This window comes from Octopus sinensis, linkage group LG1, assembly GCF_006345805.1.
Source record: "Octopus sinensis linkage group LG1, ASM634580v1, whole genome shotgun sequence".
NCBI lineage: Eukaryota > Metazoa > Mollusca > Cephalopoda > Octopoda > Octopodidae > Octopus > Octopus sinensis.
In genome coordinates, this window is record NC_042997.1 from 84,051,722 (window position 1) to 84,078,978 (window position 27,257).

The following is a 27,257-nucleotide window of genomic DNA, read 5'->3' on the forward strand; positions in this document are numbered from 1 at the left end:
ACTGATAAGCCAGGAAGCTGCACCAGGTTCCAATCTGATTTGGCATGGTTTCTACAGTTGGGTGCCCTTCCTAATGCCAACCACTCCAAGAGTGTATTGGGTGCATTTTATGTGGCACCAGCATGGGTGCCAATTATGTGACACTGGCATCAGCCATGAGTACAATTTTACTTGGCTTGACAGGTCTGCTCAAGCACGGCATATCATAAAAGGTCTCAGTCACTTGTCATTGCCTCCATGAGGCCCAACATTCGAAGATCATGCTTCACCATCTCAGCCTATGTCCTCCTGGGTCTACTTCTTCCACAGGTTCCCTCTACCATTAGGGTACAACATTTCTTCACACAGTTGTCCTTGTCCATACACATATATATATTAAATCTTTCGTCTCTCTGTCTGTTCCCAATGCATTCTCAAATGGCCCAACCAAATCAAACCAAATTTTACATGGTAATACTATCAGACCCTGTAAGTGTCAACATGTAATTTTTGGGGATTAAAACAATGCAACATTAGCACTGGTTCCATATTACATGTCAAAACTCAAAGAATAAAAATGAAAGAACAACATCTATATAATATAGTGATATATTGTTTCACTTTTATACTTTTACTTCCAACTACAAAGACAACAACAACAATGTCACATTTTGTATATGACTGTGTACCTGTCTGTGAATGTATGTGCATGAGTGTATGAGTATGTATATGTATCACAGTGTGTGTGTCCTCCCATGTTAGGTATGTTATTAAATACACTATATGTATGTCAGGGCTGGTTAACGACGATGACGTTACATTTTGTATATGACTGTGAATGTATGTCTGTGAGTGTATGAATGTATATATGTCTCAGTGTGTGTGTCTTTCTGAAGTTAGGTATGTTATTAAACACATTATATGTTTCACTTTGAAAATTTAATAAAAGTTTGCAATGATTTCCTTTTATTAAACATTATATTATTTAACCAAGAAACTTTACATCAAAGCACAGGCTTCTGTGTATCTGTTATCTTTTACTCTTTTGAGTCATTAGACTGCAGCCATAGTGTGGCGCTGCCTTAAAGAATTTTTAGTTGAATGAATCGACCCTAGTACTCTGTTTATTTCTAAACCTGGTACTTAATCTTATGATCACTTTTGCCAAACCACTTAAGCTAGAGGAATGTAAACACCATCACCAGCTGTTAAGTGGTGGTGGTGGGGGACAAACACAGACACAAAGATACACACACACACAATGGACTTCTTTCAGTTTCCATCTACCAAATCACCAAATCTACTCACAAGGATTTGGTTGGCAGTGGGGTTAAATCTGGAACCATGTGGTTGGGAAGAAGCTTTGCACTACATGGACATACCTGTGCTTATGTTAAGAATAGCAGGTTCAGTTGCATATGTCTTATCACTAGCTGTCCATTGTATCTTTCACTAACATACTCAGCTCTTCAATGACCTAGTCTGCATAGTACTAAACATTAACTGTTGCAGTTGTAGTTTGGTCTTGTAAGCAACAGCGGCTGCAGCACTGTTACGTGTATTTCACAAGCTTGCTAGTGGCAAGTTCAATTACTCCCATGGCAAATGAAAATCTACCAATGATAGAATCAAGGTCCTACCCAGGGGAAGAGTTATCAATCATCCAATTAATGCTATGGAAATTGAAGATAAGTATGAACCCTATGAATTTTGAAATTAGCAGCAGCTCTAATCATCTAAACCATTGCCCATGTCCCATACTTAATGTGTTTTGTTTATACACTTTGGTAAAGTTTACATTGTTAGAGCTACTTCTAATTCAAAATCTAATTTTGTTTTACTTCAGCAGAACTGTCACAAATCAACAGATAGATTTTTACACCATCTGCATATATACTTCAGACCAGTGATTTGAATTCATTCAGAGGTGGCTCAAGTATATGATGCTGATGAACTGAAATACCAATGAAATATCAACATCCACCACCAATCCTTGTTCACTTACAGCATGATTTGTTTCACCTGGTTTGAGATATTCAGTGTTCTTTAACACTAAATATCTGAAAAAGATTTTCCTTGAATGAAATTATACAACTAATAAACATATATACAAAACACATATATCAAGTATGTGACAGCAGGAATGTTTACATTGTTAGAGATGCTTCTAATTCAAAATTTAATGTTGGTTTACTTCTGCAACACTGTCGCATATCAACAGATAAATTTTACATTATCTGCATATAAACCTCAGACCAGCAATTGAAACTGACTTGGGCATACAGCGCTGATGAGCTGAAATTACAGTGAAATATCAATATCTACCACTCTTGTTCACCAACAGGGAGATCTGGTTCACCTGGTTTGAGATAGTCAGTGTTGTTTAAAAGTCAATGTCTTAAAAGGATTTTGCCTGGAATGGAATTCCACAAGTAATAAGTGTATAAACAGAATTCATATATTATATGACATCAAAAATGATTAGCTATGAATTTTCAGTTTTTTTACCTTTTTTTTTTTTTGCTTTTTCAACTATGCAAATAGGGGGTACTTGGCAAATGCACTTTCTCAATGAATATACAACAGAAAGGCTAATTAACCCTTTTGCCACTATATTTTTGTTGAAATACACTGCCTTTGTTTCAGTTACTTTTTGAGATACTGAAGAATTTAGTAAAATAACTTGTCATTATGAAATTGGTTTTTGGAACTTAAGCTAACATGAAATTTTGATGGAAGGTTTTAATTTAGATCACTTTAAAAGAGGGAGTTTGTATCATAGAATGAAAGGTACTCTTGGGTGGAATGCTATTAAAGAGTGAACTTATAAGTAAGATAATAACTAACATATTTAGCAAAAGGAGGATTATATATCTGATGTGATATAAGTATGAAATGAAGGAAAAGAATATTGGCCAATGAGTAACATTATTTTGACATTTTCTGTTAACTATAAGAAACAACTCCTGGCATGTTTCAGGCATATTGTAACCTCATCAGCAAAGCATAGCTTTCCACCATATATGGTGAAATAAGGAATAAAATTTCTCCAAGAAAATTATAAAAGATTGTAGATTTCTCAATGTAGGACAAAAGAATTGATTAAAGATTAGATAATTAATGAACACCATGTGATTGAAAAACAATTGTTAAGTCAAAATAACATTCAAGCAGGGAACATATAAAAAGCAAACTAGAAATATATATGCAATAACTTTTATGTGTAGTACAATACAAAAACAAATTATAGTTACAAAAAAAAAAAAAACATTTGCTGTTACCATAAAGATATTTGCTAGCAAAGAAAAAGAAATTAGATAGATATGAAACTGCTCAGGTGATTGGTAAAAACTTAAGTATGAATCATGGATACTCCTACTTTTCTCCTTTTGAAGTAATAAATCAGATCAGTTCAAGAAAGCGGACAAAATGAACATGTCAATATATCTCTCGTTATTTCTAGGAAATAATCATATTGTAATGAGTCAGCTTCATATTAATACGTGTGCATGCATATGATATATGTATGTGCATGTATGTGAGCATGTGTGTGTATGTATGTAGACATACACATGCATACATGTAAGTGGGCTGTGCATGCATACATATGAAAGAAAATACACACACACACATTCTCCAATTCTCTCTTTCTCTCTCTCCTTACACACACACACACACATATATTCATATTAACATATACATCCATATATTCATGTCATATATATATATATATATATATATATATATATATACAAACATACATACATACACACTCATGTATAGGAAGAGGGAGAGAGAAAGAAAGAACGATATAATATACATATATATAGAGACAGATAGACAGACAGATACTTAGATAGAAAGACAGATATATACATAAATAGATAAACTTATACACAAACATGCATTTATTTATATGTGTGCATACAAATACCCACACATACATAAGTCCAAGAAGTAAGAGTAAAATGATAAATGAGTAATGATGACAGTGCTGCCATTTAGATATGCAATTGCTACACACACACACACACACACACGCATGCATGCTCACACACACATATCTGTGTATGTGTATGTATTTATATATTTTATCTTTAACAAGATTTATGTGCAGCAATTCAAACACAGCGGAAAGAATATGTAGCATCTCAAATTATTCAGGGATCTTACTTATTTATGATAATAACCAACGAATTAACAACATGGTATTGTATCATTTCCCTTGAATCTGAAACATTTCTCTGTTTGTCAGTGTGTGTGTGTCTACATACTTGAGAGGTGGCGGTGGCAGATGTGGTGGTGGTGGTAATGGTGGTGAAGGTGGAAATGTTTGACAATAAGGTGAACAACTGCATACTAAATGCATGTACCAATTTATGCATGTAGCATGTATGAGAGAGCAAGACAGTATGGATGTATGCAATTGTAAAATTTAAATTTCGTTAGTTTTTTTTCTTTTGTTTTCTTTTTCTGCTTTTGTCAATTGTTTTTACTTCAAAATGCCATTAAGTCAAACCAATGAGAAATTCAAACTGACATGTGATTAGAAAATGTCACAGGAAAGAATCACAAGACAGGTTCTTTAAGCCCAAGCCAACCGGCATGAGACCTTGGGGTAGACCAAGAATGAGATGATTGGTGGTGAGCTGGCAGAAACGTTAGCACACGGGAAAAATGCTTAGCGGTATTTTGTCTGTCTTTACGTTCTGAGTTCAAATTCTGCTGAGGTTGACTTTGCCTTTCATCCTTTTGGGGGTTGATAAATTAAGAACCAGTTATGCACTGGGGTCGATGTAATCGACTTAATCCCTTTGTCTATCCTTGTTTGTCCCCTCTATGTTTAGCCCCTTGTGGGCAATAAAGAAATAAGTATGAGATGATTGGATAATATCCTTAGTCTCAATTGGTCATGCTTGGGAATCCAGCCAGAAAGTCTAATGATGGTTGCTTCTGATAGGACCCTATCAATGACGAACCTGAAAACTTTACCCCTAAGTCTCATCCAGGAGCAGCAGGCAGAGAAAATGGATGGATGGATGAAGTCAGTTTCAATTTTCAATTTGTCTTTTTTTTTCACAACCAATACCCATAAGGTGTGGGTATTGTCTGTGTTTACCCATCACCTACCACTTAACAGCTACTTTTGGCTGATTTAAATCCTCATAATCTAACAGTTTGGCAAAGGAGAGCGATAGTATAAATATCAGACTTTAAAAATAAGTACTGGGGTCCATTTGTTTGCTGAAAACCGTAAAACCAGTGCCTCAGCATGGCTGCAGTCCATATATATATACTAGCAGTATCGCCCGGCGTTGCTCGGGTTTGTAAGGGAAATAATTATATAAGCATTTTTAGAGATGTAAAGTATAATAGCCATCTCAATATGGCTAACCACAAAAGGGGGGGGGTTACTGTAGCTTTTTACGTTCTGAGATTTAATAATAAATTTTTAGAGAGTTACTTCCCTTATATATGCCAAAAATGCATTAAAAATGGGAAAAATTGATGGTAAATTTTTTTTTAAATCGTAGACTCATCGTAGATGCACACTAATACCCAGAAGGGCTCGATATGAATCACGACTATAAGATACCCAGTTTTGGTTAAACTGCACCGCAAAATATGGGAGTAGTTAGGAATCTAAATCGAGGGAGACAGACAGCACACAACCTTACTTTTATATATAAAGATATATATATATATATATATATATCCCCGACCTACAGCGATGTCCATAAGCAAGCTAAGAAGATTTCTCCCTTCTTTTTCATACATACATACATTTGTCTACTGTTTAAATGTTTTGAACTTATACCACCAATCTGCTTTGCTTTCCTTTTCTTTCTATATGCCACCCTAAAAACATCGCCATTCCCGCCCGTTTCTCTAAAGTTCAACCTCGCATATTCCTTTAATTCGATCTCCACATTCACTATCATTTCTTCCCCGACCTACAGCGATGTCCATAAGCAAGCTAAGAGATTTCTCCCTTCTTTTTCATACATACATACATTTGTCTACCGTTTAAATGTTTTGAAATTATAACACCAATCTGCTTTGCTTTCCTTTTCTTTCTATATGCCACCCTAAAAACATCGCCATTCCCGCCCGTTTCTCTAAAGTTCAACCTTCGCATATTCCGGGCACCCGCCCTTGCCCACCCCCACCACCAATACCGGATATCTATATTTTTGTTCCATCTATACCGGATATGTCGCTTCTCCCACCACCATTATAGGTGTCTACTCTTCGAACCCCCTCTTCAACACGCTATTTCACCATGCATACCCTCTCTTGATATCCTACGTTCTACTTGCCTAGAACCTGTCATCATTTCTCTGAACCACCCCTCCCCACTGGTGCTCCCCTATATATTTCTGCACCCCCCCCCCCCCCACATAAAAGCACCATCCGAACGTGGCCGATGCCAGACCCCTCTGGCACCTGTGCAGGTGGCACGTAAAAAACACCCACTACACTCGCGGAGTGGTTGGCGTTAGGAAGGGCTCCAGCTGTAGAAACACTGCCAGACTAGACTGGAGCCTGGGGCAGTCCCTAGCTCCCCAGACCCCGGTCGAAACCGTCCAACCCGTGCTAGCGCGGAAAACGGACGTTAAACGATGATGATGATGATGATGATATATATATATATATATTATATATAGGCACAGGAGTGGCTGTGTGGTAAGAACCTTGCTTCCTAATCACATGGTTCCAGGCTCAGTCCCACTGCATAGCACCTTGGGCAAGTGTCTTCTACTATAGCCTCAGGCTGACCAAACCCTTGTGAGTGGATTTGGTAGATGGAAGCTGAAAGAAGCCCGTCATATATATATATGTATTTGTGTGCCTGTGTTTGTTCCTCCACCATCACTTGACAATTGAGGTTGGTTCATTTACGTCCCAGTAGCTTAGTGGTTTGGCAAAAAGAGATTGATAGAATAAGTACTAGGCTTACAAAGAATAAGTCCTGGAGTTGATTTGTTTGACTAAAGGTGGTGCTCCAGCATGGTCACAGTCAAATGACAGAAACAAAATAAAAGAATATATATATATATACAAAGAATATGGTGGGGGCTTAATTCACTGATGATCTAAACCAATAGGTACGCTGTGTAAGTGCTATAATTGGTCATCCTTTAGGTTCCAAGTTCACAGCTGACGTTGTAGCTGGGGATCTGTAGTAGGCTTCCGAATCAGTGGATATATATTAAAGGAAAAGGAAAACAAAACCAAGGCAGGGCAAACATCTCAGATCATTTAGAATATCTAATTAGAGTACGATGAATCAAAAATATTCTAAATGACCTGAGATGCTAATCCTGCCTTGGTTTTTGTTTTCCTTTCCCTCTTACATAATACATACATACATACATACATATATATAGGGATTAAAATGGCATAGTGAGTATATATATTACAGTTATGTTGAAACGTGATACAGCAAAGTGCAGCATTGACGACAAAACATTTGTGGAGCTAATTCAACTAAGTGACATGTCATGCGTCCATTTGGAGATTTCAAGGCCCTAACTTGTCATGGACATTTGGGGGGGGGGGGGGTTGAAAGCACCAAAAAGCTGTCAGTGGATATACTTTTCTTTGCAGCAGTTGGCACTGCATTTAACATGACCCATCATATGGTTGACAGTCAAATGAATCTAAGTATAATGGAGATATTGTATGCAAATGGGTACATTCTGGAAAGGGGCTGCAATGGGAGACGGCAACAGGGAAGTAAACTGTTGAAATGTTACAGAAGGGAAAGGCTTGATATTGGCTTTTTGGTGTGTCTGTAGAATAAGAAATATAAACAGAGCCTATGCAGTCACATAAGAATATGTAGTAATGAATTACTTGAAAAAATAAGGTGGAACGGCTTACCACATGGTTGGTGGGAGCAATTGGAGAATATGCTTTGCTACTAAAGTCCATGCAGGAAACTGCTTTGTTGATGCAGTCTTTGGGTTTGTCGGTATTATGCCAAAATGGTCCCCATCTTCACAGGAGTGCATTGTAGGATCTAGTAATTCCTACAAAATCTCTTGGTAAACAATATTCTTTGTTTTCCCTTGTGGAACAAATGTAAATAGATATTTTTTTTGTTTCCCACTCTAAAGCAGCCAACATATAATTGCCCGTGTGAGGAGCATAACTCTTCTAAGTGAAGTCCTACCACAGCCTACCACAGACAGTGTTTGACCCTGGGATTTATTGATAGACATTACAAAGCTGATATGAATAAGAAATTGCACTCTTCTGAATGAAAGAGAAATTTCTGCTCCTAATGGAATGAGAGGAATCCTGGATATGAAAACATCCACTCCTTTTCCACATCCAGAGAGAACAGTGACCTCAATATCATCTTTTTTACCACCAGGTGTGTCCCATTGCAGAGTGTTGGTGGATCCAAATTCCTCAATAACATTACTGGAGTTCCCACTTTAAGTTCCAATCTGTGGGAAGGTAATCCTGGGGGTTCCAATGAATTAAGAAATTCTGTTGGATAATATACCACCTCTTCTTAATGTGGGATTGTATCAACTGACTTATAGATGTGAGCACTTCCAGAAAGGTACTGCAGCAGCTGCTCATTAATTTTACTTACAGTGCTGTTTTTTGGAGCCAGTATTGCTCTTTCACACAGCTAATTGAGATTGTGATATTTTTTCAACTAATGGAGGATCTCTTTGGGGACATTATGTCAAGAAATAATGAAATGTGAATAAAAAAGATAAATAATATCAATTTCTTAGTAAATTTTAAGAAATACATACAATGAACTGAGATGGCACTGTTAATAAAAAGATGGCACATGTCAATAAAAAGCATTAATTGATAGCAATATTTTAAAAAGATTAAAAACGTTCAGGGGATTAATCATGCTGTATGTAAAAGAGACAATCAATTTCAGACAGTTACTGCACAAAGAGTTACCTCTCTTGTCCAAGTAAACCCAGGAAAGTGCGTTTTCTGCTCCCAGAGGTCCTGTTACTCATTATGTGAAAAATTTTACGAGTCTAAAAACATCTCTGGAACATAAGTAATGTATGTTCCTAGTTTGGAGAAAACCAGTTGTGAACTTCAGAAGTTATGCAGGGTTACAGACAGACAGGAAGACACACACACACCACACACAAATAAATCATACTTACTGGTGAAGCATGATCTTCAAATGTTGGGCTTTGTGGAGGCAATGACAAGTGACTGAGACCTTTGGCTATATGCTGTGCTTGAGAAAATCCATCAAGCCAAGTGAAATCATAGCCATGGCTGATGGTGGTGTCACGTAACAGGGACCCATGCTGGTGGCACTTATAAAGTATCCATTATGCTCTTGGATTGGTTGGCAATAGGAAGGGAATCCAGCCATATAAACCATGCCATATCAGATTGGAACCTGGTGTGGCACTACAATTTACCAGTTTCAGTCAAACCATCTAACCCATGCCAGCATAGACAATGGACATTAAATGATGATCACACACACACAAACGCACACATACATGCATATCTAATGTTACTTAATGGAAACATCTTGGTTTTATTCACTCTAAACTTAAAGAATTAAAAAACAACTTGATTTAAAATGCAAATTACATGTGTTGTACTGCCAAACACATGCACACAAATCAATGATATTGTCTATATACTAAATGCAAAAACAATTTAAAGAGTAGAGAGAGAGGGTCATATCTGCAAGACACACACCATTGAAACTATTTTCATACTCTACTCTTGACTGGCTTTTTGTTCATTCTCATAAGTTTGAACTTTTTAACACCAACCTGAGACCATCCTGGGAACTATGATGGAAACTTCCTGTTTGATGTGATCTAAATTAAAATCTTGTGTCAAGCTTTCCTGTTAATTTATATTCCAAAGATCAGCCAAATAATGATAAATTATTTTATTGAATTCTTTATTATTTTCAAAATAAATAAAAAAAAAGGTGATCCTAATCTTGTGGGCTTTTGATAAAGTAGCCATGCTGATGTCACATAAAAGCAGCTGTGCCGATGTTGTGTAAGAGTACTCAATACACTCAGAAAAGTGGTTGACGTTAGGAAGGGTACAAAACTCCAAATAATCATTTGTATGGATATGTACTTGTGTGACAAATAATGGTGCATTTGCTGGAGAAGAATGGGCAATGCAACTGAAGAGGAAGGAACTCACAGGTGAGTTTCCTCTGTATATCATGTAACATAGATACCACAGGAAGCCAGTCATGCTACTACAAAGTTACCAGGAGAGTTAGGGAAAGTGTAGAATAGCACACATTTGGATGCTTGTCTGAGTTCGTTAGTTGTCAAGCAATAAAAATTCCTTGGATTTTATCAGACATATCTGTACTGTAGTTAGGAGAGAAAGAGAGAGAGAGAGTTCTGTTATCTTGAGGTCTAATGAGTGAGGTGAGAGCTTGTTTGATGGTGAATGGATCATCAAAGCTGCCCAGACAATATGTAAGAGAGTGCTAAAACAATCCAACACTGTGACCCTTTAATTTACTGACGCTATCATAAATACTGTTATTTGGTTCTACTTTGCATAGACACATATATTGATGTTCAATCAATTTTGCTTAAAATTATTGCATGAAAATGAAAATTTTGTTCCATAATAATTAGAATATATCTAAAGAAATATATTTTTAAATAAAAGTGTTTCTGCCATAAAAGCTGCATTATAGGAGATGAAATGTTAACCTGTTGCTGTTTCATTGATTATGTTGAGAATTTTGAAGAATAATTGTCAAAATATTTAGAATAATTGCAACAGCAATTATTGAAAGATTAATGGCAGCCTACAAGCCAGAAAAAGTGCTTCTATGTAATCTCTTGTTCTGCTAAAAATAACAGCCAGATCTTTTTAGAATATTGGATTGTGTCATCTGAGAAGAACAAAATGTAAAGATGGGATGGTTACGATTAAAATAACTTTCTTTAGTCATAAGTTCACTCATTCAAAGCTGATCTGGGGATAAACAACATCCTGAGGATGACAACAAACCAACAAGTGAACTATGTGGCTAGTCAACTTGCTATAAAGAGCGGCCAAATTTTCCTTAAATGACACCTTACAGTATAAAAAGAAAAAAAAGGACATTTAGATAATATTATTATTTGGCACCAGCATAATAATATTTTCACTGGCACCAGCATAAGTACAATGTCCAACTCAGAGTATATGTGAAGGATCTTCAGTGGCATTTTGGTTGAACAGGACACTATTTGGAGTCACACATCCATTTTATCAAGCATGCACCTTTTAATTGCTTTCATACATTTGGCTCTTTGATAATTATTTCAGAAGGTTATGGTCTGGTATTCATGATGGCACCATGTAAAAAAGCTTCTGAGCTGACACCACATAATAGCACCCATGTTGGTGCCACATAAAAAGCAGACAGCACACTCTAAAGTAGTTGGTGTTAGGAAGGGCATCAAGTTGTAGAAACCAAGCCAAAACAGACTGGACCTGATGCAGCTCTCATACTTGCCAGCTCTGGTCAAACTGTCCAACCCATGCCAGCATAGAAAACAAATGTTAAATGATGATGTCAACATACACAGGTATCTTACTCAAATCAGCACACAGAGAAGATGTGGATATCATGATCAAGGTGATGGATATTTTAAAAAAATATAAAAGAGAAAAAGAAAACCATGACAGCTTGCTACTTCATGCTTTGTGTAAAAAACAGTGTTCCTTGGTTTCAGACATTATCTGCCAGTAAATCACACCAGGAATTTTCAAGAGATGTTACAGCTGTTACTCAGCCTGGTCTAGTCACAAAAAAGGCAAAAAGGTTAATAGTGATGAAAAAAACTAAGATCTGGGCTTGCTCATATCGTCATCATCATCACTGTTTTAACATCCACTTTCCATGCTCACATAAGTTGGATAGAATTTATTGAGGCAAATTTTCTATAACTGCATGCCCTTCCAAGCACCAACCTTCACTTGTTTCCAAGTAAGGTAACATTTTTTCATGGCTAGTCATAGTTTCATGGAAGAATGAAGGTTTAGAAACAAAGAACACTGCTTGCATGACAGTAATGCTCACAGCTATCATGTGATGTCACACCAAGGGGACAGCAATACACATATGCATAGCAGCACCATAGTCAATTGCTACAAAGGTAAAGGTGACACATTAGATACAAATAATTACAGAGGTATCAGGTTGTTGGATTACGTAATGAAAGTAACGGAGAAGGTCATAACCCAACTAATTAGGGAGAGAGTCAGTCTAGATGAGATGCAGTTTGGGTTTGTGCCAGGGAAAAGTACCACTGATGCAAAATTTCTGGTGAGACAGCTGCAGGAGAAATACCTAGCCAAAGATAAGCCTTTGTACCTGACTTTTGTTGACATGGAGAAAGCCCCTGACAGGGTCCCTCGATCCTTTATCTGGTGGTCAGTGAAGAAACTAGGGATAGATGAATGGTTAGTGAGAGCTGTGCAAGCCATGTACAGGGATACTGTCAGTAAGGTGAGAGCTGACGATGAGTACAGTGAAGAATTCCGAGTAGGGGTAGGGGGTCCACTAAGGATCAGTCCTCAGCTCCCTCTTATTCATCATAGTCCTCCAGGCAATAACAGAAGAATTCAAGACAAGATGCCCCTAGGAGCTTCTCTATGCTGATGACCTTGCTCTAATTGCTGAGTCACTATCAGAATTAGAGGATAAGTTTCAAGTATGGAAGCAAGGATTAGAATCGAAGGGCCTTAGAGTCAACCTAGGGAAAACCAAAGTCTTTAATAAGTAGGAAGGCAGACAAACCACAAATCCCTTCAGGTAGATGGCCCTGCTCAATCTGTAGAAAAGGTGTAGGTAGAAACTACATAAGATGTACCCAGTGTAAGCTATGGACACATAAGAGGTGCAGCAATATCAAAGGAAGGCTAACTGGGAAGATAGTTTTAGCATGTGGCAAAATGCTCAAGAGCAATAAACACTGAAAACGCGCAGAGAACTGCTTCTGTCACATTCCAGGGGTAAAAAAACTAGAAGTAGTTGATAGCTTCCATTACTTAGGTGACCAAGTCAGTAGCTGGGGTGGATGCTCTGAAAGTGTTACTACTAGAGTAAGGATAGCCTGGACAAAGTTCAGAGAGCTCCTACCTCTGCTGGTGACAAAGGGCCTCTCACTTAGAGAAAATGGCAGACTGTATGAGGCATGTGTGAGAACAGCTATGCTACATGGCAGTGAAACATGGGCTGTGACTGCTGAGGACATGCGTAAGCTTGCAAGGAATGAAGCCAGTATGCTCCGTTGGATGTGTAATGTCAGTGTGCATACATGACAGGGTGTATGCACCCTGACAGAAAAGTTGGACTTAAGAAGCATCAGATGTGGTGTGCAAGAGAGACGACTGCACTGGTATGGTCATGTGTTGCGAATGAATGAGGACAGCTGTGTGAAAAAGTGTCACACCCTAGCAGTTGAGGGAACCTGCGGAAGTAGTAGACCCAGGAAGACCTGGGATGAGGTGGTGACAAGTGACCAAGACTTCTGGAGATATGCTGTGCTTGAGAAAACCTGTCAATCCAAGTGAGACCATAACCATGGTCTATGTCAGTGTTGTATAACCATCCCATTTAAGAGTACCCTTCAATCATTGGACAATAAACTATGATTGCAAAGACCTGTTGAGGCAGGTGAAATCTGCCTGATAGGCACTCATGCCAGTGGAATGTTAAAAGCACCATTTGAGCATGATCATTGCCAGGACTGCTGACTGGCTCCCATGACGGTGGCATGTAAAAAAGCACCATTCAAGCGTGGTCGTTGCCAGTGCTGCCAGACTGGTTTCTGTGCAGGTGGTACGTAAAAAGCACCATTTGAGTGTGGCTGATGCCAGTACTGCCTGACTGGCCCTCGTGCCGGTGGCACGTAAAAGCACCCACTACACATAATTTTATATTTTTCTTCTCTTTTAATTTTTCAACCTCCAAAGGCCCTTTTCAAAAAATTCAAATTCACTATCCAGAACCCTAAGGCCAACTGAAATAAAAGGTACATATTAGTGATAGAGGCAGTATTTATACTGAAAGGTAATATTTATCCCCACTTAAACATAGATGTATTTACAAACTATATTATGGGAGTTATCAGGAGAGAAACTCTCGTATTAGCTTTTTGCTGCAAAATACACTCGTTTCGTATATCACTAGAGTGCATTTTGCACCAAAAGCCCACTGTGAGAGTTTCTCTCATGGTAACTTCCGTAGAACACTTTGTTCTAACAGAACATCCACATTTAAATGGAGATAAATATCATTGTAAAAGGTGGCAAATTTGTAGACTCATTACAGCATAGCATAAAATATCTTGCAGCATTTGTTGTGGGGCTCTTTGCATTGTGAATTCTTGAGGGATAGACCTGAACTGTCAACTGATTTAACACCATCACCTTTCAGCTTGGGTGCTTTTAGCAGAGTGTACTTTGTGGCAGGCATTTGGATCAGGTCTTTGGTTTGAGGGTGACTTTCTCCTTTTCCTCCAACCAATCTCAGGGTTCCTGAACAAAAATGAGGGGTCAAGGGCACTCCTCTTCTCTGCTTAAGTAAATATTAGAAAAAAAAAAGTTATATTGCTGTTATTGCAATTACAACTATGTGTAACCAAGTTTTAATATAGGTACAATGTCTCTATCTCTTGTAAATGGCAGCTAAAAGGGTTAACAAGAGGAAGGGCATCCAGCCTTAGAAAACTATCCAACTCACACTAGCATGGAAGAGCAAATTGTTGATGGTGAGTGGGAGGCTGATGATGATGCTTATTATTAAACGAATATTTTTTATATTATTACAAACAATGAGGATTTCTTACATTATAACAACAATGATTTCATAACAATAATGATATGTTCTTTCTTTTTTCTTTATTCATTATAAAAATAACAATAATGATTATAAAGGAAATATTATCATTATAAACATTACCAGTGGAAAATAACAGAACATTTTCTTATTAGAGAGCATATACATCATTAGGAAGATTATGTCAATAATAGGAGCAGAAAAATTAACAAAACCAAGCTATACATAATCAGAAATGGCCTTAATCATCCCATATGATAAGCCACAGCATGATGCAGTGTATCTTGAACAATGGATCACAACTTTTCAACCAGATCGCTAGCAAACAACCTTCTGAATCTATGTCTCCAGTAGACACACACCCTCTCTTTCTATCTATCTTTTTCTTAATCGTTTAGCACTCAGATTACTCTGTCAAATATAATGCTTATTTATACACATTGTTTTCACTTAATTGTACATTATCTCATAGCTTCAAGATTTTGATCATGTGATTGTTTATTTTAGAATGACATTGTAGGGTAGGTGTGAGAGGCCAGATCTGGCCGGTTTTAACATAAAATGGTAAATATTTTAGCTGGATATGACCAGTTTAAATGCTGAAGGGCTGATCATATACATACTACTAGTTCTGCCCAGTTCTGTGCTGGTAAAAATACCATAGCTTCTTGATGATCTACCTTTTTCAACAGCCCTGAAATGTTTATAACACTAAAAACACGGCATCCACAATGTTATAGAGTTACAACCAGTAACACAACTATGGTTTTCAGTCTCCAGGCCTGCTGTGGTCCACTGCCTTCTTTCATCCTCTGCTTCTCTGCAGAAAACCCTCAAGTGACTCTTGCTTCTACAGGCTTACTATTTGCACCACCAGTCTAATTGCCTTCTTCTTGGCACCCTCAATGGGATACAACATCAAGATAGCCTGGTGGTCTTGAGTGTGTGTCTGGGGGAGGGGGAATGTCATCGTAACCTGCATGTCTATGTAAACTTTGCCTGAGCACATGTTGCATGTTCCTTCTGAGATTATTGATGGTTCATACTGTACTACAAAGGCAATGATGAGCCAAAGAGTAACATCCAAACCAATGTTGCTAGCCATAACTCATGTTTTGTTTCCGCATATACAACAGTACCAGTCTGTAATCAGGTGTGTAGTGCTTCTTCTGTACTTGTTTGTTTGCCTTGTCTTCAGTATTAAAAACCAATCACACTCTTCCATACATCCTATCCCAGTCAATTGATTAGAGTATATATTCTCTAACTGCTCCTTTAAGGACATGTGGAAGCCTCATCTGTTTTTGGAAAACAGGTATGTTACTTTCCTTGATGAAATCATCAGGCAAAGGAGGCACAAGCTTTTGTGACACACCTCTACTGTGTTTTTTTCTTTTTTTTTCAAGAGCTGAGCCAAGCATAATATTTCATTTTGGTTGGTAATCAATGCTCACAAATAGTGAGTTTCTGTAATTGCTGTTTCTTTTCACTTACAATTTTTTCCACTTGGACTTGTTAAAATGTTACTGCCTGTATTAACAAATCTGTCTGTCTGTGCAACCATCCTTATTTTTTAAATCTGTTTTTGCTCATAAAGTTTTCACTTATTTGTTTTGATTTTTTTATTTGCAATTCTTGAAAATGTATCCATTGCTACCAGATTTGTGGCCAGCACTTCTAAACCTTTCACCCAGAGTAAAAAAAGCCATAAGAAGTAATGAATACACTGCATTTACTAAACTATCAAATATAAAAATAATGTCCAACAAGAAACTTTATTCTTTTTCTACTCCAAGATAATGAGGTGGGCACTTAGCCATTATAAATGAAACAAAAAGAGAGTAGAAAAGAGAATGAGAGAGAGAAAGAGAGAGAAAACTTGTTTCATCAAACTTATCAAAAGCACTAAATCAAATCCCCAGAACTGTGTTACACATGTCCATTCACCATAAATAATGATATCACAGACAACAATAATTTCTTTCTTGGCTACAAGAGCCACAAAAATAATCTAGAACAAAGGACAGTGGGAATTTATATAAACATGTATAGACAATTAAAAAAAACAATAATAATTAAGAAAAATATTCTTAAAACAAAATTCTCCAATGGAGAGGAAACACCTCCCAGAGGAAACCAAGGAATTCCACAATTCCTAAGCTACCCTCACATCAGATGTAACATAGCAACTGCTCCAATCTCTACTGTCCTCTTCAGCCGACAGGCACCAGCTTAGGGTAGGCCTGCTTACTTATGTCATCCTCACCATATTTATCCACCTTTACTGGAAGACAGCACCTTCCTCTCAATCCTCACCTTCCTTTATGAATAAAATTTTAAAATGTTGAGGTCTTGGCTGAAGAGGAAAGTGTGTCTTCAGTCCTTTCAGTTGTATCCACAGCACAACCTCTTTCACCATAGCTGCTGGTCAGAGGGAAACTACCTGCCTTCCTGGCCAAAGAAAGATGGTAAAGCAACATTCAGGAGACAACAAGAACAACATCAATCATCATCATCATCAATATATAACATCTGCATTCTATGCTGGCATGGGTCAGACAACTGAACTGGGAAGGCCAGTGGTCACACCATGTTCCATAGTCTGTTTTGGCTTAGTTTCTACAGCTGGACACCCTTCCTTATGTCAACCGCTTTAGAAAGTATAATGGGCACTTTTTATGCGGTACCAACACCAGAGCTTTTTTTACATGGCATCAGCACTTACACCAATACTTTTTATGTGGTTTCAGGATAACAGCTTGGTTTTAGGATGTCAATAATACTAATAATAATAGTTTCATTCTCTCACTCTCTCTCTCTCTCTCTGGTCAAGTAACCATGTACCTCCTCTACAGCAAGACATCTTTATCTGTCTCTCATTCACACTCGTCACCTTTCTCATCTGGCATGAGATTCCCTCCTCCAATTCCCCCTTCCCTATTAAAGGATCTTTGTCTTGCAAGTTACTTGGTGTCCCTGCTAGTGCCATGTAAAAAGCATCCAGTCCACACTGTAAAGTTGTTGGTGTTTAGAAGGGCATTCAGCTGTAAAAACCAGACCAAAACTGACCTCACCTGTGATGGTGCCATAGAAAAAGCACTCAGTTCACTCTACAGGGTGGTTGATGTTAGGAAGCGAATCTAGCTATAAAAACTATGTCAAAATAGACACAGAAGTCTGGTGCAGTCCTTTGCCTAACCAACTCCTGTCAACCATCCAACCCATGCCTGCATGGAAAGTGGACATTAAACGACGATGTTGATGATGATGATGATTAATAGAGATAATAATAAATGAAATACCTGGATTTTCTTTCTAAACAAATACTAAGTAAAGCAGCCGAGGCAGCTGGTAAAAAACCAGTGGTCAAAAAATATATGTTTCCAAAAACATATCTGGAAAAAGAAAAGAAAAACAGTGAAATTTTACTTCAGGAAAAACAAAAAGAATGGGAAAAAAATGCAAAGATTCAGAAATTTCTGCTTCCTCTGAATTAATTTTTCTGAAGAAAGATTACATTTTTTCAAAAAAAGAAAAGGAAGAAACAAAGAAAAAAGAAATGCCACTTATCAATGAGCTAATCAAAATACTGAATTCACTTTAAAACAGAGGTAGTTGGTCTGCTAGTTCATATTATTTTTGGTAGCTATTTCTAGTTTTCTCTGAATTAACTTAAACTGAACATACACATATGAAAGTTTATCTTGTAGATATTAGTGAAACCCTTCAGTGGATTCCTGTTACCAATCAGTGCTGTGCTCCATCAGACTGTTTTCGCTAAGATTCTCATAGCATATTAGCTTTTCTATGTGAAGTGGTTGCTAAACTGTCACACGAACTTTGTCCATTTCTGAAGAAAGGTGCCCTGTGATTGGTCTCTCACGACCCTTCTCCTAACATAACGTGACCAATTCAGAGAAAGAGGGAGGGGAGAGAGAGAGAAGAATCAATCCTCATATTTGACTGGTATTTTATGGATCCATGATGGATGATAGACATAGTGACCTTAGCATGATTTGAACTCAGAGTACAGAGAGCAGTAATGAATACTGCAAGGCATGCTATCCAACCCTCTAATGACTTTGTCAATTCATCAATGAACACGTGCAATATCATAATAATAATAATGACAATTCTTTCTATTGTAGGCACAAGGCCTGAAATTTGGGGTAAGGGGGCTAATTGATTACATCAACCCCAGTGCTCAAGTGGTACTTATTTTATCAACCCAAAAAGGATGAAAAGCAAAGTTGACCTCAGCAGAATTTGAACTTGAAACAGAAAGATGGATGAAATGCTGTTAAATATTTTGCCCAGCATGCTAATTCTTTCAACTTGCCACCTTCAATGATAATAATAATAATACTGTTATCATGTACGTTATTTTGTCTTGGTATAAAAGATGGGCTACAGCAAATATTCTGCTCAATACCACAGATTTGCTTGTCAGTTGTTTGACCAGATGAGCATGTCCTTTGGTGGCTGACGATATGTGCATCTCAGATGACAAGCAGAAGTAGTGGGGGAGCATCATAGCCATGTGTTGAGAGGAATTCTTTGGAGCTTGAATAATTCACCTCTGGAAACATAGGTGTTTCGTTCAACATCCTTAAACAACCCTTATTCAAGGACCATTTGAGTAGGATGTGCTACTTGACCTGAAGAAAATTCTAACTGAACCCTACCTGTAAGGTCATGCGTTGTTTATCTTGATATGAGATAACTATGTCACGCACATATAATTGTGATGCATGTGCCTGGTGTACCCTTATCAGACAGGTAGTCATGATGGGTATCTTGGGCCTCATTTATGAAAATACTAAAAATGAACCTGACCGCTCTCAAAAATTAAATTAAAAAAACAAAAAAAAAAATCCAGAATCCTTGTCTGGTACCAAATTGATCCCAAAATCTAATCAGTTCATGCAAGTCACGAGGTCAAACATCCCTGAAAGTTTCATCCGAATCCATCCGGCAGTTCTTGAGATATCTTGCCTATGGAAAAACAAACAAATGTGACTGAAAAAATACCTTTGCCTTCGCTAAGGTGGAGGTAATAATAATATTGTCCTGATGCAATACCAGGCAGTGGCTCTTATGGCTTCTGATCTTAACTGATTGGAAATTTTATCATGTACATTGTTAAGTCATGGTATAAAAGATGGGCTACAGCAAATATTCTGCTCAATACCACAGATCTGCTTGTCAATTGTTTGACCGTAACCAGTTGAGTACGTCTCTTAGTGGCTGACAATATGTGCATCTCTGATCATGAGCAGAAGTTGTGGGGAAGCATCATAACCATGTGTTGAGAGGAATTCTTTGGGGCTTGAATAATTCATGAAAACATGGGTGTTTCGTTCATCATCCTTAAACAACCCTTATTCAGTGCTCTTTTGAGTGGGATGGGTTACTCGACCAGAAGAAAATTGGAACTGAGCCCTACCTGCTAGGTCATGTGCTGTTTATCTTTATATAATATCACCATGTCATACACATGTGGTTGTGATGCATGAGTCTAGTCTACTCTTATCAGACTGGTAGTCATGATATGTATATTGGGCTTTGTATAATTGTTCCCAAGTGTCACTTTGATGGCATGTGCTGCTCTCTCATTTAATAATAGTAATAATAACAATCCTTTCTTTATTAGCTACAAATGGCTCTAAGTGGTAAAATAAAATACACTACAAATACAAGCAAAGTGGGATAGATGTTATATAAAGGTAAGAGGAAGAATTAAAGATGTTATACAATATATAAGGGGACAAGTTAAAAGTCTATAAAAACACACAAATAATTACACAAAATTATTTAAAAAGTATAAAAGCAATAATTAAAATAAAATTTAAACAAAAAGATAAAACATGAGAAACATTTAGAATTCTCACCAACACATTGCTGAAAAACAACTATGTAGGACAGGTTAGAGCACTCTATATCTCCATTCATCTGCCATCCCAAGGTACCCATTTACATTTTCTAAATAGGTGAGGGGGTAAGAAACAATACATGTGTTCAAGCTCCACCCACTTTAATTTATTGTAATGCATTTTTTTTTTCCATTCTTCTTATCAACATCCTGTCTAATGAAAGTCTTCTATAGTCCAGAAATCATCGCCTCTCAGAAATCATTGCAAATAAAAATACACCTTGAACAACAAATGTGTGATTCTGCTATTGTTTCATTTTCATAGGTCATCATCATCATTTAACATCCATTTTCCATCTGGAATGGTTTGGGAAGTTTGATCAGAGCTAGTATAGTCAGGGGCTGCACCAGGCTTCATTGTCTGTTCTGGCATGGTTTCTATGGCTGGATGCCCTTCCTAATGCCAACCACTCTACAGAGTGCACTGGGTGATTTTTATGTGGTACCAGCACCAGTACTTTTAACATAGCACCAACAGTGAATGTTAATGCATCACCCTCCTTGTCATCATTATTGTTGTTGTTCTGAAGAGGATGTGGTTCTTCACCACCTTTTGTTGTTTCCTGCAAATTTCTATTCTTCTTTTTCGGAGGACTTCTTTTGCTTCTTACTGTTCTCCCTTACAGTCTGGAGCTTTTCCCCCAATTACCATTACCTATTACCCAACCCCCATCACAAGACAACAGAGTATTGGTGCTGTCACTGATTCGTATTTTGGGAACTAAGGTTTGCTGCTGCTACTGCTGCTGTGCACACATCTGTTCTGTCTCTCCATCACTATCAATGCTGTCCAGTGCCTCCTGACTGGCTCCCATGCCGGTAGCACGTAAAAAGCACCATCCGAACGTGGTTGATGCCAAGTCCATCTGACTTGCTCCCATGCCGGTGGCATGTAAAAAGCACCATCCAAACGTGGCCAATGCCAATACCCTCTGATTGGCACCTGTGCTAGTGGCATGTAAAAAGCACTATCCAAATGTGGCCAATGCCAATACCCTCTGATTGGCACCTGTGCTAGTGGCATGTAAAAAGCACTATCCAAACGTGGCCAATGCCAATACCCTCTGATTGGCTCCTGTGCTAGTGGCATGTAAAAAGCACTATCCAAACGTGATTGATGCCAGGCCCACCTGACTGGCTCCTGTGCTAGTGGCACATAAAAAGTACCCACTACACTTTCAGAGTGTTTGGAGTTAGGAAGGGCATCCAGCTGCAGAAACATTGCCAGATCAGATTGAAGCCTGGTGCAACCACTGGCTCTCCAGACCTCAATCAAACCAGCAAACCCATGCTAGCATGGAAAAATGGACATTAAACGATGATAATGATGATGATATATATATATCCTGCTAATTCCTTATAGTCTGCATTTTGTCTATTACATCTGTAAAAATGAAACATGTTAAGTTTCGGACAGATATAACAACACTCTTCAAGAGTTCAAAATAGGTTACGAAGAAAATTTGGAGCATGCTTGACACCAGGAAATATGGTAGTTCTGTTCTCACAGGTCTGACCTGGAGCTAAGCAATGAATAATAACAACAACAACTTTCTTCCCTATTTCACAAACTATTTTCTCTTTCTGAGCAGTTAAACCTGAATGAAATTTCAAAAAATTTTCTACTTTTTATTATTGCATTATTATTTTATTATTTTTTTGAAACCCCTTTTATACACACTTATCTAACAATTGAAAAATAGGAGAAAGAAAGGTTAGCTGTTTTTTTCTCCCCACTTTTATATGTACCTTCTTTGTTTGTCTTTCAAACATGTTTAACTTGTAAGCAAGCAGCCACCACTTATAAAAAAATAAAATAAAATAAGCAAAAACAAACAGATAATGAATGAATGAATAGAGGACTAAAAGCATTCTACTTTCTTGTTTCTTTAAACCTTTTTATCTTGCTCGGTTGTTGTTGTTGTTATTATTATTATCATTATATTATTATTATCATTATTGTTTCTTTTGTTTTTTTTTTCTCACCTTCTTACTCCTGACTGGTATGATGTGATAATGGGAAGTTAGAGGAGAAAGAAAAGGAAAAAAGTAGCATCTTGCTGCAAAGTATTGTTGTTCACTTTTGAAACAGGTGGGTGGATTAATGCCACCCACCAGCCCTGGTCTTAAGTGATTGATGACTTCCAACAAAAAGAGATTAACCTCAGCAGTCATTGTAACAAAGAAACACAGAAACAAAGAGCTTGGAAAGAGCTGAGACATGTCTCAGAAGAACAATTCCATAAAGAATATCCACCATAAGCACAAATACACACACATTCCTTCCCAAAGTTAATGAGGAAACTTCAATGTGGTTATTCAGTTTGTTAGAAATAGCAACCATATCACTCTCAAATCACATATGACTGTCTTAAATAAAGAATTTATTAGACAAACTTGTCCTTAATAGCAAAAAAAAAGGAAAACATTGGATGATCATGGATCATATACAGTATTTCTTTTAAATCTTTAAATTCTGTGTTCAAATTCTGCCACAGCCATCTTTGCTTTGATCATTCTGAGATTGATAAAAATCATGTTTGTCTCTTGGAGTGACTAATTACTTGTCTTTATTTAGAGTGAAGAGTTGTGGACAATCGACCATGCTCTTTTTCATCTGTAACCATCATCAATCTAGTTGCAAGACCAGATCAAAACAACTGGAGATGTAGATGACTGCAGTGGATGACCAAGGTGTCCTACTTGCCTCATCTGACTCTCAACCTGTCTACACACCACAATGCACAGCTGTGGCTGCCCTCCCCTCTGTTGCTTCTGCAAAGTCTGCCAGATCCAGTCTTCAAATGCATAGGCGTGCTACTACACCAGATCAGGGTGGTTCCAGACTTCTCAAAATCCAGGAACTTCTAAACTAGGGCTCTACTATTGGATGCAGTTTAAAGTCATACCCAGGACCCAACTGATGAAATAAAAAAAAAAAAATGAAGCCCCATTCAAGTACCAGGATTGATTTAACTACTAGCCCCTCTCCATAAAATTTTTAACCTTGTGTCTATATAAGAAATTCTTATAAATGTGGTGGATTGGTAAAATCCTTTGATCAACAGAAATATCTCTCTCATCATCATCATCATCATCGTTTAACGTCCGCTTTCCATGCTAGCATGGGTTGGACGGTTCAACTGGGGTCTGGGAAGCCCGAAGGCTGCACCAGGCCAGTCAGATGTGGCAGTGTTTCTACAGCTGGATGCCCTTCCTAACGCCAACCACTCCGAGAGTGTAGTGGGTGATTTTATGTGCCACCGACACAGGTGCCAGACGAGGCTGGCAGACGGCCACGCTCGGATGGTGTTTTTTATGTGCCACCGACACAGGTGCCAGACGAGGCTGGCAGACGGCCACGCTCGGATGGTGTTTTTTATGTGCCACCGACACAGGTGCCAGACGAGGCTGGCAGACGGCCACGCTCGGATGGTGTTTTTTATGTGCCACCGACACAGGTGCCAGACGAGGCTGGCAGACGGCCACGCTCGGATGGTGTTTGTTACGTGCCCTCAGCACGGAGGCCAGTCATTGCGGTACTGGCTACGGTCACGTTCGGATGGTTTTCTTATGTGCCACCGGCACTGGTACCACAAGGATACAAATTCCATTGATGTTCATCTATTTCGATTTGATTTGATACGATTCGATTCTATTCTCACTTGCCTCAACAGGTCTTCACAAGTGTCACAAGAAGGAAGGTATGCACAGGTGGACTGACTACGTCCCAGGTAGGGGCCACGGATTATGGCTTCACTAGTCTTGCCGGGTCTTCTCACGCACAGCATACTTCCATAGGTCTCGGTCTCTAGTCATTTCCATGGTGAGACCTAACGTCCGAAGGTCGTGCTTCACCACCTCGTCCCAGGTTTTCCTGGGTCTACCTCTTCCACGGGTTCCCTCAACTGCTAGGGATTGGCACTTCTCACACACCTCTCTTCATCCATTCTCGCCACATGACCATACCAGCGCAATCGTCTCTCTTGCACACAACAACTGATGCTTCTTAGGTACACATTTCTCTCAAGGTACTAACGCTCTGTCGAGTAAGTACACTGACATTACACATCCATCGGAGCATACTGGCTTCGTTCCTCACGAGCTTACGCATGTCCTCAGCAGTCACGGCCCATGTTTCACTGCCATGTAGCATAGCTGTTCGTACACATGCATCATACAGTCTGCCTTTTACTCTGAGCGAGAGGCCTTTAGTCACCAGCAGAGGTAAGAGCTCCCTAAACTTTGCCCAGGCTATTCTTATTCTAGCAGTTACACTTTCAGCGCACCCACCCCCACTACTGACTTGGTCACCTAGATAGCGGAAACTATCAACTACTTCTAGTTTTTCCCCCCGGAAAGTGACAGAAGTTGTTTTCTGCAGATTTTCGGAGGTCAGTGCTCCAGAGCACCTGCCACATACAAAAACTATCTTCCCAGTTAGCCTACCTTTGACATTGCTGCACCTCTTATGTGTCCATAGCTTACACTGGGTACATCTTATAGAGTTTCTACCTACACCTTTTCTACAGATCGAGCAGGGCCATCTTCCTGATGATATTTGTGGGTTTTCTACCTTTCTACTTATTAGTACTTTGGTTTTAGCTAGGTTGACTCTAAGGCCCCTCGATTCTAAACCCTCCTTCCACACCTGGAACTTCTCCTCCAGTTCTGATAGTGACTCAGCGATTAGAGCGAGGTCGTCAGCATAGAGGAGCTCCCAGGGGCAACCGGTCTTGAATTCCTCCGTTATTGCCTGGAGGACTATGATAAATAGGAGGGGGCTGAGTACTGAACCCTGGTGGACCCCAACCTCTACTTTGAATTCTTCTGTGTACATGTTGCCAACTCTAACCTTACTTACGGCATCTCTGTACATGGCTTGCACAGCCCTCACCAGCCATTCATCTATCCCTAGTTTCCTCATTGACCACCAGATGAGGGATCGGGGGACCCTATCAAAGGCTTTCTCCATGTCAACAAAAGCCAGGTACAGGGGCTTATCCTTGGCTAGGTATTTCTCCTGCAGCTGCCTTACCAGGAATATAGCATCAGTGGTGCTTTTCCCTGGGACAAACCCAAACTGCATCTCATCTAAACTAACTCTCTCTCTAATTAGTTGGGCTAAGACCCTCTCCGTAACCTTCATTACCTGATCCAACAGCTTGATACCTCTGTAATTATTTGTATCCAGGGCATCACCTTTACCTTTGTAGCAGTTGACTAGTATGCTGCTACACCAGTCATTGGGTATGACTCCTTCGTGTATCACCTGGTTGACTATACGGGTGACTAGGTTATAGCCAACACTGCCAGATATTTTGAGCATCTCTGCAGTAATTCCTGATGGGCCTGGGGCTTTCCCTGTCTTCATGCTTCTAACTGCCTTAGCTACTACGGAACTATCAACTCGGATAGCTGGTCTCTGTCTATATATATGTGTGTCTCCCACCAATGCTCGACAACTAGTGTTGGTTTGTTTACATTAGTATAACATAGTGGTTTAGGAAAAGAGAATGATAGAATAATCATCAGGTTTAAGAAAATTACTGGGGTCGATTGGTTCAGCTAAAAAAACTCTTCAAGGTGGTGCTCTAGCATGGCCACAGTCTGACTGAAACAAGTAAAAGATAAAAGAGACTGTTTTGACTTTTGAGCCAAGAAGGGATTCTTGACCTGTTACTATAGTAACCAAATCTCCCTCAAATCTTATTCTGTTGTCTTTAAGAAAAGAATGGGAAAAGAACAAGACACTGACTGGATAATGTACCTCTAGATCAGGCATAGGTAACTTTTTCCAAGAAGTAAGCAGCATGAGACGTGGCTTGTCAACAGCTAAAAAGACATTCAAGATAATTTTTTGCCATTCAGTAACTCCTGCAAGCTGCAGTTCGCTTGTGATAGTTCCAGATACACGGTCATTGAAAAGAAGAAAAAAAAGGGTGGAGTGGGGGGCAAACAGGCACAAATGTGGCTATGTGGTAAGAACCTTGCTTCCCAACCACATGGTCCTGTGTTCAGTCTCATTGTGTGGCACCTTGGGCAAGTGTCTTCTACCATAGCCTCAGCCTCACTAAAGCCTTGTGAGTAGATTTGGTAGACAGAAACTGAAAGAAGCTCATTGTATACATATGTATATATCTATGTGTGTGTGTGTCTTTATGTCTGAGTCCCTCCCCACTAATTGACAACCGTTGTTGGTGTGTTTACATCCCGTAACTTAGCAGTTCAGCAAAAGACACCAATAGGATAAGTATCAGGCTTGAAAGAAGGAAAAAGTCCTGGGGTTGATTTTTTTCAACTAAAACCCTTCAAGGTGATGCCCCAGCATGACCATAGTAAAATGACTGCAACAAGTAAAAGCTGTGGTTAGAACACCTTTGATTGGTAATCTAACTCTTTAGCACTTAAACCAGCCATGTCCAACCCAAATGTTCCATCTGCTTTAAGTTGAAAATGGCCAGATCCAACCTCTCACACCCAATCTGCAATGTCATTCTCAAAATAAAC

At 38.7% G+C, this 27,257-nt stretch overlaps 1 protein-coding gene across 1 annotated transcript in view; it reads right to left on the minus strand.

Annotated features, from left to right (window-relative positions):
• LOC115217359 (transmembrane protein 135-like) overlaps positions 1-27,257 on the minus strand; it is a 631,865-nt gene that overhangs the window by 533,581 nt on the left and 71,027 nt on the right. The window contains exon 3 of the mRNA XM_029787031.2: positions 18,118-18,210. Coding sequence (XP_029642891.1) covers positions 18,118-18,210 — 93 coding nt within the window. The remainder of the gene's footprint in view (positions 1-18,117; positions 18,211-27,257) is intronic.